This window comes from Halichoeres trimaculatus, unplaced genomic scaffold, assembly GCF_033239565.1.
Source record: "Halichoeres trimaculatus isolate MK-OKI-2021-1 unplaced genomic scaffold, fHalTri1.1 fHalTri1_scaffold_2, whole genome shotgun sequence".
In the NCBI taxonomy this organism is placed as follows: Eukaryota; Metazoa; Chordata; class Actinopteri; order Labriformes; family Labridae; genus Halichoeres; species Halichoeres trimaculatus.
Window position 1 is genome coordinate 3,175,311 of NW_027437180.1, and position 15,923 is coordinate 3,191,233.

Genomic DNA, 15,923 nt, shown 5'->3' on the forward strand with positions numbered 1-15,923 from the left:
CAGTGAGCTGTAACTTGTTCAGATTTGACAGTTTGGATGTGAGACAAGATAAATGAAGGATTCAACCGAAGCAGCAACCTCCAGTCTAAAAGTACGAGATAATGCTGACGTGATAGAATCCGCTGTTTTAAGGTTTCTGCGTAAGTCTCGCTCCAGAAGCAGACGATACTAAGATCTCAGGTTTGCCCAATCAGAGGCACAGCTCAGCATGACTGACAGGCACCCTATAGCTCTTATTATGGAGAGTCAAAGCTTGCCCTGTGCCTTAAATGGCTGCCCCAGCTGATTTGCTTCAAAAATCAGTTTCAGAACAGACAGATGATATTAGGGAGACTACATCCTTTTATTTTACAGTCTATGGTCCAACCTTAAACATGTCTGTTAATAAAGCAGGGGTTAACCAGAAACTCTCTGATCTCCTCACCAGAGCAGCTGACTGGATCTGATTGGACGGTGGACAGTGTCGTGTCGATCTTGGACCTGATGAGTTACATCAGGACTGAGCGCCTCATTATGTCCAAGTTAACAGAGTGAGGAGCTTTCAATCATCTTCAAGGGCTCACTGAATCCCATTATTCTGTCAACAGCAATCACTTTAATGTCCTGTGTGTGTGTGTGTGTGTGTGTGTGTGTGTGTGTGTGTGTGTGTGTGTGTGTGTGTGTGTGTGTGTGTGTGTGTGTGTGTGTGTGTGTGTGTGTGTGTGTTCAGAACCCGCAGTGAGCTGCTGATCCTGTGTGGTTACATTGGAGGTCTGCTGGCCATAAGAAGACAGTACTCCAGCATCGTTCCTGCTCTCTACGAGTACACCAGGTAGACGCACACGCACCCTAACACGTCAGGGTGACGCTGAGAATACATCAGACACATCTCCAGTCCAGCTGTTTTGCTGGCTGAGCTGTGAAGATTTAGGGGTGTATTTAGAGTTACTGTGAGGAGTTTCTAAGGCCATGTCCACACAATGCTGGGTATTTTCAAAAACCTATATCCCCCCCCTCGTTCGTTTTTAAAAATACTTTCGTCCACACGCAGCAGGTAAATCCGCCGTTGAGTGCGACTAGCGGCATGCCAAACCCACAATGGGCAGAGTTTTCCTGACCTAAAACCCGTGTCAGCCAACCAGAATGAGCCCCCGTCATAAGAACTGAAAACTCTGTTTACCAGCGTCCACACAAAACCATGACACCGGAGTTTTCCAAAATCTTCACTTTGGCCGGAGTTTTTAGGAAACATCATTTTCAGTGACTAAAAACTGCGGTTTTGTGTGGACGACAGGCCTAAACGTACAAAAATATATGCGTCTTCCTAATCACCCGGCTACGTGTGGACATGGCCTAAGTGATCTTGAAAAAGTCTCCCTTCTAAATATATGCCTGATTGTAATTCTTAGCTTCCCGATCGGGTCGATTCCAGATTGATTTATCTCTAAGTCTCTATGACAACACCATGCTGACTGATGAAGTTTAGTAGAGAGAAGAGAGATCTGTGTTTTTCTCTGCTGAAAATGATTTCTGTGATTAATTTTGTAGTGATGGTGGACACTGGAGCCTAACTGTCAGACAGAAAAAGGACAGAAGAGCAGAAGAAGGATAAACAGGAGAGAGATAGAGCACGAGCTAAAGGCTAACACAGGGGCTAAAGGCTAAGACACAGGCAAAAGGCTTTAACACGAGCTAAACACTGGAACAGCTTAAACTGTTTGTGCTAATGTTGATTCCAACCCACAGTCAGCAGTTATTCTGCAGTGGTCTGTTCAAACTTGAGAGTCTATCAATAAAATGAAGAGTGAGGTTACGTTAGCTCTGATTGGTAGATGACTGGCAGGACGTAACCAGGATTTACTAATGTTACACATTACAGACAGAGGAACGGGCAGTGGGTAGAGCTAAATATAGCCAGCTGCTAAACTACGGTACAAACTGAAAAAGTTAGCTCGTTGTCACGTTTCAAAGCATAGCTCTGCCTGACTGTTGATAAATACCTTACCTCGTGGCGTTGTATCTGGAAAAAAGTTGCCTTTAACATAGAAAAGTAGAGTTAAAAAAAAAGATCTGACTTTCACTTTCAAAAGAAACACACACCTTGTTAAGAGTCACGTTAGTTCATCAAAGTGTGCGAAAGACCCTGGGCCAAAAGGTGTCGCTGCAGTTCAATTTCAATAGATCCTTCTTGCAGCATCTTAAAAAAAACTTTTACACTGATGAAAAAAATCTACCGTCATATGATGATGTTGTGAAAATAGTCAAAAGCTGCACAGCAACAAATGAAATTGCTGTAATGTGCGCATGAAGCCAATGGTCGGTACTGTAGCTTTGGAATAAAACAGCTGATCACTATGCTCCTGCACTTTGAGCTGTTTTCCATCAGGGTGGTGCACAGTCACAGAGCAGCTCTTATTTCTTTGTTAGGAGGTCAAGTAGATGGTTTGAGTGAAATGTTCCTGCAGACTGCAGCTACACTGAACCATATCCCTGGAGTCTGCGGGGTTGAGCGTTGCAGATCTAGATGTGTGAAGCAGAGTATGATGGAGCTGTTACAGTTCAGTGTTTCTTATTTGTTTGATAATCGTCATAATGAGGCTGAAACTGAATCTCCTGTGTTTGTGTTTCTCAGTCAGCTGTTGAAGAGGAGGGAGGTGTGTGTTCCCCTGCAGATCGAGCAGCTGTCTGTGGAGCTGGACGCCTGGAGGGCCTGCACACAGAGTAACAGCAAGTAGGTTACACAGCCCAACGCACAAAATCACCAAGAAATGATGGAGTGATGTAAGATCTGGTGAAGAAACATCCACCTCCTAATGTGAGAAAGACCAATGCTTGTTTCCTCCTCCTCCTCTCTCAGCTGTGAGTGAGTCACAAACCCTCTGCTTTGTGATTATCTCGTCTCAGTGGTGCTTAAAGCTAAGGCAATGATGAGGCTGGTTACCACAGCAACAGAGGGAAACATAATGAGCAGCTAGAGTGGGTCTGAGGAGACGGACATGCTGACCTGAGTGATGACAGACTGACTGACTGATCTGAGGACTGAGGATAATAGGTGTCTCGGAGGTTTTACATACAGATGCTGGACCAGGAGGACCAGGAGGATCAGGAGGTGGATCTGTTTTCATCTGAAAGAGTCAAACTGACCCCACATTTTATCTGTCCAGAGGGAAACACCAGGGGTAGACTCACTGGTCTGTCAGGGTGTAAAGTGTGAAAGAGCTGTGCACAGACATCAATCACTCCTGGAGGGGGTGCTATGACATTATTTTAACACTGTACACAGTTCTTTCAGATTTCTTAAAACCACTCATGTAGTTTGTTTCCAGTTACAGATCTTTGGAGGGAGCTTCAGGTGATGATCAGGTCTGTGATACAGGTACCTGAGGTCTGTTAGTGTAATTCACTAATTAATGAACCTTTGTTTTTACAGATTTAAAAACTAAACTTCAGATTGGAGTAATGGTGTAATGACGTGGTTTGTCCAGCAGAGGACAGTCTGACCTCACAGTTGCTTTAAAGGCGCTTTTTGACTACAGTTCTTTTCAGAGCTCAAAGAACTGTGGGGGACAGGGCCTATAAGCCGAACATTTCCGATTGGTGAATCATTCACAGTGTTTTTATGTCCCCTTCCGTCTGTCCACAGTAAGCTGACCTCCAGCTGTGATGGACCTGCTTTAGTACCTCCTAAACAGTGGTCTTCTTTGAGCCTGACAGTATGAATATGTCTCTGTCAGCTCCTGGTGTTCCAGCTTAAAGAGTGACCTTGTAAACTGGAGACCTTCAGCTGAATGTGTCAGTAGAGATCCAGTTTACAGCAGCTATTGAAACACAGAAGAAGTCCTGGGAAGTCATTCTGGTTTAGTTTTTGATTTAAATGTCCAAAGCTCTTCATCAGATCAGTATTCAATGATCTTTTACCAGCATTTGAGAGGGATGCATCATTCTGAAAGTTGTCAAAAAACAGAATTGTCATTGTTATACTGTCCTCTACTGGTCTGGTGGTGTAGTGCAGTTTTATTTTTTTTCTTCATCATTGGTCTTATTTGTATAATCTTCACAGGACTTCTGGCCTGGAAAGGCAGGCAACAATAGGCCATACGTCCATTCAGGGCAAGATAAGTTCTCAAAGTTCCTGAAACTTCTGGTCAAAAACACCTGAAGTTGCTTTTAGCAGCATGTTTAATCACAGCGCCCCCTGTTGCCACATAAGTACTTTCACAGTTCGGATGAGCTGAGGACACACTCGTTGAGTTGTGTTTCAGGAGAAAGAGGGACCATGTGGTCAGCAGGCAACATGGTCCCTGCTTTATTAAAGCACAATAACATCATCAATCAGCAATAACAGTCACAGTCAGCTGCTAACTGAAGTCGACTGATCATTGGTCCAGGGAACACTCCTCACATCCACTAACAGCAGAAAATATAAAACAAGATGCCTGCTGAGTTTGACTGGATTTTTTAATATATAATGTTATCTAACATATAATGTATATAATGTTTACTGGATATATCAGCCTCTCTGTGATTGTTTTTATGATTATCCAAAAATGTTTGGATTCTTCCACATAACATTATCTTGCTTTCATTCACTTTCTTTGAACCATACCTTTACTGAAAGGAAGCTATCATTTAGCAAACCAACAGAGTAACGTTGGACACTTTTAAAATAAGATTGAAAAACCTGAAGCCTCACCTGTTTCATTATCACAGCTGGTGTTGTTGTCACTCTGTCGTTATACTGTTTGTCAAAAAACTCCCTGATCTCCATGTTTACACCAATCTTGCCATGTGAGCGGTTCAGGCAGGCGCAGTATGAAGGCATCTTCACACAGCTGCTGCCTCTCTGTTGGGCTCTGGTATTGCACCTTACTTTGAGGAGGTTATTTGTCCCTTCTTTAAAAGTAAAATTCAGCTTTGGTTGATGTAACAGAAACTTTTGGAAACTCTCATGTTCATCTTCAAGTTTCATTAAAGAGGTGTTTGAAAGTATATTTTTAGTATGTTACAAAAAAAACCTCTAGGATATCAACCACTGACAAGTTCAGTTGAAAGTCCTCAGTTAACAGGGTCTCTCTTTAAACCAGGACACCTGTGGTGTACAGGGCTAAATACTCAGCCCTCTTGATATTTACTTCTGTGCTTTGATCAGTGTCCTAGCATATTGCTGCTGATTCCTGCCTCGCTACCCTGAGTCGAAAGCTCCATGCTACAGACTGTTCATGTCCCCTGTTCAAAACAAGTGCTTCCTCACCCTCTTGGTTTTCATTTGTGCTGATTGTCCCTGAAATGCCTGATTCACTGTTCTGCTTTTGAGCTGAATGAAAGGTGAACGTGTTAAAGGCTTCAACTTGAGCTGGTTCTTGATCCCCATCCCTGAGTCCATTTGTCCACCTGGGTCATAAAGTCAGGACACACCTCGACAGGTGGCTGAGCGACCTGCTGATAATAAATGACGTGGTTTCATACCTCACTGTTTGTTTCTGATCCAGCTGAGTTTCTCTCCTGATGAGCACTCTTACAAGAAACAGAAAATGCTTTCTTTACACATGTTCACAATGTTAAACTGAATCTCTGTGTGCTTTCAGCTGTCCTCCATCAGAGAGTCAGAGAGATGAGTTCAGCTGCCTCGAGAGAAGAATCCAGCCCACGGACTCTGGTAAAGAAAGAAGTCAGACACATCACCTCAAACTCTGCTTGAGATATCACTCCAGTTTTTCCCTGTTAGCTTAGAATGTAAGACTAGATAAGATACACCTGTAGAAAACACACAGCGTGAGACACAGAGGGACAGCAGCAACAAGAAAGTGTACAGCAAAAAAACTTTACAATAGGAATATATCAAACAGAATAGTAAAGGAAGAGTAACTTAAAAAATATTCATTAAGCATTATAATAAAAAATAATGAAGTTAAATACATACAAATACAAGACATCAAGTTCAGATATGTCAGTGAAATCAGAGAATGCAGCTGGGAACAGATGGGTTCAGAGTTTTGATTTAACCAGGACTAAAGAGTCAAATATTTGGGATGGAGTCCCAGAGTTTAATGAATTCTAAAAGATGAAATTTGTCAGAAAGGACTGGACATGTTGTCCATCAGAGACATGAGAGCTCTGCTCCTGTCAGTCACCACCTCCACAGGATCCACAGGGTCCACAGGATCCACAGGGTCCACAGGACTGAGCTGTCCTTCAACAGTCTGTTAGGGCATATTCAGACTTGGATTGTTTGGTCCACTTTAAACGGACCAGGGTTCGTTTCCCACGCTGGTGTGGATAGACACAAACGAACCTTGGTGCGGACCAAACAACCGGACAGAGACCCACTTTTTGAGGTGGTCTCGGTCCGCTTCCAAACGAACTCTGGTGCTGTTTGTGGTTCTCTGGTGCAGGTCTGAATACAAACCAAGGTTCATCCAAACTAACTACAGGATACATGTGCCTTTTGGGCCTATGAAGCCACCGTAACCTAACCACTTTGGTTCATACCTGATCCTCCTTCTTCTGTTTAGACACACTGTTGCTAGCATGTTGTGGGTCAGGACACACAGAGCATAGCGTCTCCTTGCTGCGCACATTCATCTTTGCTGTTTCAAAATTTGAAACGGTGTTGTTAAGCCTTCTTTAAAGGAGCTGCTCTTGAAACTGAAAACAAGTGGACCAAAGGACTTTTCTGGTCTGAATACAGCCTGTATTCAGATTAGAAAAGTCCTTTGGTCCACTTGTTTGGTCCGGACCAAAAGCGGACTTGATTTTTTTCGTTTGGTGTGGTTCATATTCAGATTGTACTTTTTGCAAGTGGACTATATTCTGTAAACACATCCACGTGTGTGATGATCAGTGCCCTCATTGGTCAGCACTGACAAAGGGCAGCACACAGAATACAGACCTGGAAATGGAGGTAAACATGTGTTGTGCTCTTATTAGAGCTGCAAAATCCTTTTCAGTTTCAAGAGCAGCTCCTTCAAAGAAGGCTTAACAACACCATTTCACATTTTGGAACAGCGAAGACGAATGCGCGCAGCAAGGAGACGCTATGCTCTGCGTGTGCTGACCCACAACATGCTAGCTACAGCGTGGCTAAACAGAAGATGGAGAATCCGGTATGAACCAAAGACGGTTAGGTTACGGTGGCTTTATAGGCCCAAAAGGCGCATGTATCCTGTAGTTAGTTTGGATGGACCTTGGTTTGTATTCAGACCTGCACCGGAGAACCACGAACCGCACCAGAGTTCGTTTGGAAGTGTACCTAGACCACCTCAAAAAGTGGGTCTCGGTCCGGTTGTTTGGTCCGCACCAGGGTTCATTTGTGTCTATTCACACCTGCATGGAAAATCCACACCAGCGTGGGAAACGAACCCTGGTCCGTTTAAAGTGGACCAAACAGTCCAGGTCTGAATACGCCCTTAGTCTCACTCTCTTGTCCTGTTAGCCCACAGAAGGTAAAATCCTTCTCATGTGGCATTAGTGTCTGGTGTTAGCATGATGCTACTCGTGTACCCTCTGGTAGTGAGTTAGCACAGCTAGCTGTTCACTTAGTTATGCAGCCTACTCAGGGATGGTACAAGCACAGAAGCCACAGAATCAGATTCAGATGAGCAGTACTTGAACCAAAGAGAGACTCTGTAACATGTTTGTGTGCTGTTGTCTCTCTGCTGGACTTCAAACTCAGATCCTGTACCCTAGCCTCGTCATCAGACTGAATAAACCCCTGGCAATAATATGGAGCCATAACTTTAATGTGTGGTATTGGAAATGACACTGCAAAAAAATAAAATCTAATCAATTTTTTTTTAATCTTATTTAAAGAGCAAAAATGTCTTATACTCAATATAAGCCACATTCAACTTATCAGTTCAGAAAAAATGCTGTGTTTTAATATATATTAAGAGAAAAATTAGGTCTGGATCGCTTGTAACAAGTTTAAATTTCTGCCAATGAAAGTAGAAAAAAATAGCTTAAAACTAGAATAATGTCTTAATATAAGCAACTTTTTTCATGTTTCATTGGCAGTTTTTATTTTTTAACTCGTTACAAGCAATTCAGACCTGATTTTTGTCTTTGAATAACTTAAAACAAGACATTTTCTGGACTGGTCAGGTGAATGTGGCTCATAATAAGTCTGAAAAAACATTTTCTTCTAAAAGTAAGACAAAAACACTTGATAAGACTTTAGTTTTTGCAGTAAATTTCATTTATCAAATGGTTTTTATTTCATTTGTATGAATCTTTGCTTTCAGATGAGTTTCTGAGTGAAAATCTAAAAAGAAAAGAAAAAATGGTGTAAATAAATGAAAATCATACCCTCTAAACCCTCCCTCTCAAATCCTCCCCTTGCTGAAAAAATAGCATCAGAAAGCTGAAACTGAAAAAGTGAAGCAGAATGTAACATGATTTTCTCTCAAAAGTATGCAAAAATGTGTGAAAAAGAAAACAATCTAACAAAATATTTTTTACACACTTTTCAACGGCATTATTATTATTATTATTATTATTATTATTATTATTATTATTATTATTATTATTATTATTATTATTATAAGTTTCATGGTGTTTTTCAATGCCAAACTTATTTTTAATACTAAACATTAAAGTAATCATTTTGGCTCCATAGCTGGCGTGTAACACTGAAGCTTGGCACTGACATTTCACATCATTTACTAGTCTCTATGAACATGGTTTCAGATAACTAACTAAAAGTGAACAAACAGCACAAAACAAACATCATGAGCTGACATTCTGATAGCTACAATGCATGATCGTTTTTCTTTAAATCTAAACAGCTAACACTTGAAGTTTGTTCCCTTTGTTAAGCTCAATAACACCGTGTTGGGTACAAAAGGTCAGTTTCAAGAGTGTTGTGTCAACATCAACCTTTGATCAATGTCTTTTATAGCCGGTTTTCTTATCAAAGATTAAACTAATTTCCAGCAGGAATGATTCAGTGTTTACCTTCCCAGGTGTGCCCCAGGTGTGCCCCAGGTGAAGGTGGGGCTGTATTTGCTGTGGTTATTGGTTTAATAACAGTTTAAACATCAGCTCATGAAACCAGAACACTCCATGAAGCCCTAAGTCCTGCTGAACCTGATCACAGTGTCTGTTCAGAGGAGGTAACAGGACCCTGAACAGACTCCTCCTGTCGGGTTGGTTTTATTAGTTCAGCCATCAGAGTGAGAGTGAGCGTTAAAGACGAGAGGATACATACACAAGGCAAACATCTCAACCCATCAGATGGACTGTGCTCCAGCCCTGAGCTGCAGCTCTGTGGGGAGAGTCTGAATAAAAACATATAGGACCCCGTTTTGTATGACTCATGTACGCCATGTAGGTCCAAATATCCACTAATTCAGTGTTTCACCTTTAATGTTAACTTCCCTCCAATTGATTGAAACAAATTTTAACAATTTTTTAAAATTATATCACATCATTTACCTAATTTGCATAAAAAACATTTTGAGTGAAAAAAACCCCAATAATTACAAATTATGATTTCGGAAGTCCAATACAATATTATGTATTTTTAGTAAAGTGCGTATGTTGAAGTTCAGACAAAATATTTTTTTTAACCCTTTCATAGTTTTTGAATGGCAACAAAAACTTTACAAAAACTGTATTTGGGGTCATTAAGGACCCACTTTTGTTTGACTCATATATGGTATGTAGTTTAAAATTATCTACAAATTCTATGTTTCCCTTATTTGTCAACTTCCCTCCAACTGATTGAAATTACTTTTTACACTCTTTTTTTAAATTGTATGACATCTTTACCTAATTTGCATAAAATTATATATATTTGCCGTTAAGAACTGTAATAATTGCAAATTATGATTTCTGAGATCAAATTTAATATTATGGATTTTTAGAGAAAGGTATATGTTGAAGTTCAGATTAAACTTTTTTTTTTTTTTTGAATGGCAACAAATACTGACATTATCTGTATTTGGGGTCATATATGACCTGGTTTTGTTTGACCCATATATGATGGCATGCAGATTAAAATCATCTACAAATTCTGTTTCACTCAATTTGTCAACTTACCTCTACCTAATTGAAACAAATTTTAATCCTTTTTTTTTATTTATGATGTCATTGACTTACTTTGCATAAAATAATACTTATTTTGGGGGTTAACAACAGCAACAATTACAAATAATAAATTCTGAGTTGCAAAATATATAATAGGTTTTAACAGGCTTTGTTCAGATGAATAGTTCAAGGGAGGGGGAAAATCCAGGTTCTGAGGGCAGTGAGAAGACCCAGGCTGGGTGGGTTAAATCCCTGAGAGTGTGCTGGGTTGGTGGGCTGGTGTGAGGCGAGGAGTTAGGCACTGGAAAAAAGGAGAGAGAACCAGGGAAAATAAAAAGCCACAGGCACAAAAATCTTCAAACTTCACCAGAATAACTAGAGAGCATGTAGAGGACGGACATTGTACCACCACGTGGAGTGAAAACACCCTGGCACTGAGGCTGGGGTCAGCAGCTGTCTTGTAGCCAGTTTGACTGCAGAGCAGCCACAGGTGAGAACAATCAACCTCAGCGCTGCAGGGCAAGGGAGCAGTCTCTGGAAACAGGTGGAGGTGAAAGCAAACAGCCCACACAGGAAACAGAATCCAAACGAGAGGAAAATGTGCAAGGTGCAGGCTCACCACACCCTGTCCTGCATCCAGGCTCTGGTTTTAAAGTTAGAAGGTGTGAACACACTTGGTTGATGACAGCGTTTCACTAGCCATGTTTACATAGACCCAAATATTCCACTTGCATTCGGTTTATTTGCTCAAATGGAAAGAATTTAACCTTTGTATACACCTCATTCTGAAAGAAAAGAGCCAATCCAAATGGACATTTAATCGGTTTCACAGGGGTGGAACATTCCTTTCCCCAAACCGATTGAGGTATCATGTATCCACTCAAATGGAAAGTTGTCAGGGTGCGTTCTTTCAGCACATGCTCAGATATGACGTAGGACGCAACTAAAGACGTTCCTCAACTTTAAAAATGGCGAAGAGCGGTCAGCACCATATGGTCAGCACTGGACTGCTGCAGAAAGTTTGTTTTAGATCCAATCTTTGAAAGGAATGAACATAGTTTCAAGACTGGAAGGACGGCAAACTCACAATACGGAGTATTGCAACACCGTGATAAACAAACTGTCGTCTTCCAGCTTTGATAAATCTTGTGATGTTTACGTTTTTCTGCACATGCCCCATTGATTATTCTGTTTGATTACAGCAGCACATGTAGACCAGAGATTGGAATATTCCTTTCCATGTTTACTACTGTTTTCGGAAAAGTCATTCGGAATGACTCCATTCAGAAAGACGAAAAACTCCTCATGTAACTGTGGCTACTGTCAACTTGTGAATCTCACTCATTTTAAAACCACTCAGATGTTTTCTCTCCATCTTTCTCTCCTTTAGACACTTTGGTTTTATGTGGTGCTGATTATGTGACGGGCTCAAACCTGCCGAGCCACTCTGACGTACAGCTGTCCTGTTTCACTGGACACAGAATACAGGTGTGTTTATGTGTCCATCAGTGTGTGTGTGTGTGTGTGTATGTTCAGTGTGTTACTACAACCCCAACACAAACAGCTGGGTTGTTGAGTAAAATGTGAATTAAAACAAAATACAGTGATCTGTAAACCTCGTAAATCCCATTTTTTTATCAGAACATGGACCATAGATCAAATGTTTAAAGTACGTTTGGATTCGAAATGTGGATTCCTCTGACTTCAGGACAGTTTTCCCTCAGTCTATCTCAAACAAGCTCTGGTCCAGAGAAGACTCTTTCTGGATCAAAGCTTTAGCTCACGTCTGTTGATGTCAGTGATGGTCTGTCTTCATGGACAGTGATTTTTAGAAGTGTTCCTGGGGCCATGCAGTGATCTCCACTACAGAGTCATGTCTGTTTTTAAAGGATAAGTTCTGTTTATACAGCTTTTACATTGTTTGTAGAATGAAGTAGAACAAAATACTCACCCAGAAGGCTTTCCTGATCCAAGCAGTGCTTCGGGAGATATTTAGATCCAAAATCGTGCAGCGGACGTCTGTATAATGGGATCCATCGGGGCATAGACAGCGCCGCTCCTAAAACTGCATTAATCGTCCAAAAACTCATGTTTTTCACCATTATTCCATCATGGTCCGCTCCGGGTTAGTCCTCTGCTGCAGTCTATGTCACTCCAGACAGCACTGTGTGGCTGCACTGATCTCTGAACTGACGAAGACTTTGTTTACGTTTGCCCCTCAAAGAAAGGAGGAAGTGGAGTCAGCTATCTAGAAGAACCTGGCACCTATGTAAGAATTATGTTCTTTGATTTTTCAAGTTCATTTAACACCATCCAGCCCATGATACTGAGAGATAAGCTCAAAGACATAGGAGTGAACCCATCCTTTGTCTCCTGGATCACGGACTTTCTCACAGAGAGGCCACAGTTTGTCAGGTTGGGAAACTGCGTCTCTGGGACAGTTATGAGCAGCACAGGGGCTCCACAAGGAACTGTTCTGGCTCCATTCCTATTCACACTTTATACTGCAGACTTCAAATACAACTCTGAGTCCTGTCACATCCAAAAATACTCTGATGACACTGCTATTGTGGCGTGTATCCAAAATGGACAGGAATCTGAATACAGGGATCTGATAAAGGCTTTCTGTGACTGGAGTCATAGAAATTGTCTCCTACTGAACACCTCAAAAACAAAGGAAATGATTGTGGATTTCCGAAAGTCTGGGCTCTGCCATCAGCCAGTTAACATCCATGGGGTGGACGTGGAGGTGGTGCCAACCTACAAATATCTTGGTGTACATCTGGACAACAAGTTGGACTGGTCCCTTAATACAGATGCACTCTTTAAGAAGGGGCAGAGCCGTCTCTTTTTCTTAAGGAAGCTCAGATCAATTGACGTCTGTGGAAAGCTGCTGCAGATGTTTTATCAGTCTGTGGTAGCGAGTGTTTTGTTTTATGGTGCAGTCTGCTGGGGAAATAGTTTAAAGCAGAAGGACAAGAGGCGACTGGAAAAACTGGTGAAGAGAGCTAGCTCTGTGGTTGGATCCAGTTTGGACTCACTGGAGGCTGTGGTGGAAAGGTATACACAGAAGAAAGTGGAGGCCATCATTCATCACACTGATCACCCACTCCACATCCTGGACCAGAGAAAAAGCAGCAGTGGACGACACACGTCTGTGCGCTGCAGGACTGAGAGGTACCGAAGATCGTTCCTCCCTGCAGCCACCTGAGTCTTCAATTCTTTAATATTTGGAAGATGAGCTACAAACCAAATGAATTTCCCTTCTGGGATTAATAAAGTATTTTTTATCTTTATCTTATCTTTTAAACAGCGAATCGTCGCTTTGATCGAGTGGATCTGATCGATCTTTAAACACCCTTTCTCTTCGTAAAGCTCTTCTTACAACTTGTGCGCCTCTGTCCACCGGGTTTGGGAGGAAAGGGCAGGTCATTGTTTCTGAGAAGCCGATTGGCCAGTGGGAGGGGCTTTTTATAGGATCAGATTCAACCTCCAACTTATCCTGCTCCAGAGCAGGATAGACGTTCAGACTATGTCACCATGGTGATCTACTCTGATAAAAAAGGAACCGGCTTCATGCTATCGGTAATCAAGAGTTAACCCTGAAGCTATCTTGTTAAGACACTAATCCTGCTTCGTGATATAGGCCTCTGGTCTGAGTGAGAGGACGTTTGGTTGGGGTGACAACACAACACAAACTAGACATAGAGCAGGGAAACTCTGCACACATTTAGGGGAAGGCAGTCATCATACCAAAACAAGGAGCAAGTAAAGTTAGCCACAAGGCTAGCACTAGGCTTGTCAGGGTGGGTAGGCCGTGTACTCTGATGACAGTGACAGTGAGAAGAAGCTAATCAGAACAGGAGGAAGAAAAACAACCAAAGTGAAAAGAAACTCAAAACAGATAAAGCTTTTTTTTTTAAATGAGGGTGAAGCTTGGCTCAACTTTCACTCACTTTCAGGAATTTGGAGAGCAGCACGGGATAAAGAGTGATGTTAGTTAGCTTTCTGCAAACCAGGTATGTGTCAAAAACCTGTGATTAGCTTGTGCTAACACGCCAAGTAAGGTGCACGGCTCTCAAGTCTCTCCCACATTGAAACTTGATGCAACAGGTGATTGCTGGGCTAGTGAGTGTGTTTACTTAGCCACAGTCGGAGGCTGTGGGTGTGTGCTGCTGCTGGCACTGAGCCAAGGAGGAGGAGCCCAGTTTGAATGTTGCGTTTACAAACAAGTAACGAAAACTCCTGCAGACCCTACCTTTAAGATTACTGGTTAATGAGCTGTACTGCAGCCTATCAGCAGGGGGAGCTCTACATGTTGCAGTTTCACTTTTAGGGTGCTGTGATACAATCCGGAGGCTCACCGTCCTGATTGTCTGCTGTTGTCTCTTTCCTTTGCAGGGTCCTGTGTTCTTACTGGAGGACGGTAAATCTGCCATCTCTCTGAACGATGCTCTGATGTGGGCCAAAGTCAACCCCTTCTCTCCTCTGGGAACAGGGATCCGCATCAACCCTTTCTAGCACACATACACATGCACACACACACAGGCACACACACACTTGCAGAGGGGTGAGAGTGAGCCGGCTCTGAAGTGTTGTAATGGAAAACTGAAATGAGAAGCAGGCTGTGAGTAACATTTTTGTGCTTCAGCCAACCGGCCAACTGCATTTTATAATTTCCAGAGCGGACAGCTTTGATGGCATCCACAAACAGTTCATTTGTGATTCTGTGAGGATGATTCACGTTCAAACCAGCTCGCGGTTAGCTTAGCTGTAATGTGACCAACAAACTCATCATGCTTCATCTGAGGGGCGCAGAATTCTAAGTTTGTACATATGATCCCACTTTATTCTCCTGTTGTAAAAAAGAAAATGCTGGAATAAAGCTAACACTGCACATTCATTGGAGAGTGCGTTTTTCTCAACGCTCACACTGAAAACCAGAACAACGTACAGAGAGCAGCCGAGTGTGAAGCTCATAAAGAATCCAGAAACAGATGTTTGGTTTCCTCGGTGTAAAATCTGCAGACGCGTCTCCAGCCTGAAGGCGCAGATCATGAAAGCTCAGGAAAAGCAGTAAGCCATGCATGAAACAGAGAGGGATGAGCAGAGCTTCATGCATGTCTGAATGTTGGAGCCATCTATCAGTCAGTGCTGGGGTTGTCTGATACACCTGGCAGTCACAGCTGGAGACACAAACGGTTGATTTAAAGCTTCTTCATCAAACAAAAAGCTGAGTTGTATTAATAAACTTCATCTGTGACTCCTTTGAAAGAGTGCTTTAGTTTTATTTACACCAGAAACCAGTCTGTCCTGGAGATTTGAAGGACTGTGTCTTAAAAACCAACAGAGGATTAGCTTAGCTTAAAGACTGCCACCCTGGCTTTGCTGTCTGATGACTGAAACTGCTGCACCTCTGTCAATGCCTCCAAACCCTCTCTGCTTTTTAAATAACAGTGGGAGGGAAACAAGCTTAGAAAGTTTGCAAGTCTAAAAGGATACGCAAATGTCCAGACCAGGTGTAAATGTGCTGCAAATGAAGAGTTGCTGTGAAATGATGGAAGAGCTGCCCTGAAGGCAAACCTGCTGCTGAAACAACGAAGACAGAAAACCACAACAGATCAGTTCGTAATGACTACTAAGGCTTTTCTTAATAAATCTCAAAACTGTGGACAAGTTGAACCAATTTTTAACATAACAAGCTTTTAACACTTCACACTCAACAGCTGACCTATGTCTAAGTCCTGCCCAAAACACAATGAGCCTATAACGGTGGGTTTAGAGGGATTATCAAGATTATAAAGATGAGTCAGCGTTTTTTAAACACTCAGTTCAACCTGTTAGCAGCATCAAAATGTTTGGTCGTTCTGTGGTCAGTTTTTAGAAACTATTCTATACAAGAGCAGCAACGTCTATCA

The 15,923-nt window shown here is 42.0% G+C and overlaps 1 protein-coding gene across 1 annotated transcript in view; it reads left to right on the forward strand.

The window, feature by feature from the left end:
* The window catches only part of wdr17 (WD repeat domain 17), a 59,327-nt gene extending 44,091 nt beyond the window's left edge, over positions 1-15,236 (forward strand). Inside the window, exons 27-32 of the mRNA XM_074665466.1 lie at positions 428-530; positions 710-811; positions 2,612-2,710; positions 5,565-5,635; positions 11,396-11,493; positions 14,407-15,236. Coding sequence (XP_074521567.1) covers positions 428-530; positions 710-811; positions 2,612-2,710; positions 5,565-5,635; positions 11,396-11,493; positions 14,407-14,526 — 593 coding nt within the window. The 3' untranslated portion in view covers positions 14,527-15,236. The remainder of the gene's footprint in view (positions 1-427; positions 531-709; positions 812-2,611; positions 2,711-5,564; positions 5,636-11,395; positions 11,494-14,406) is intronic.
* Positions 15,237-15,923: the final 687 nt, after the last annotated feature.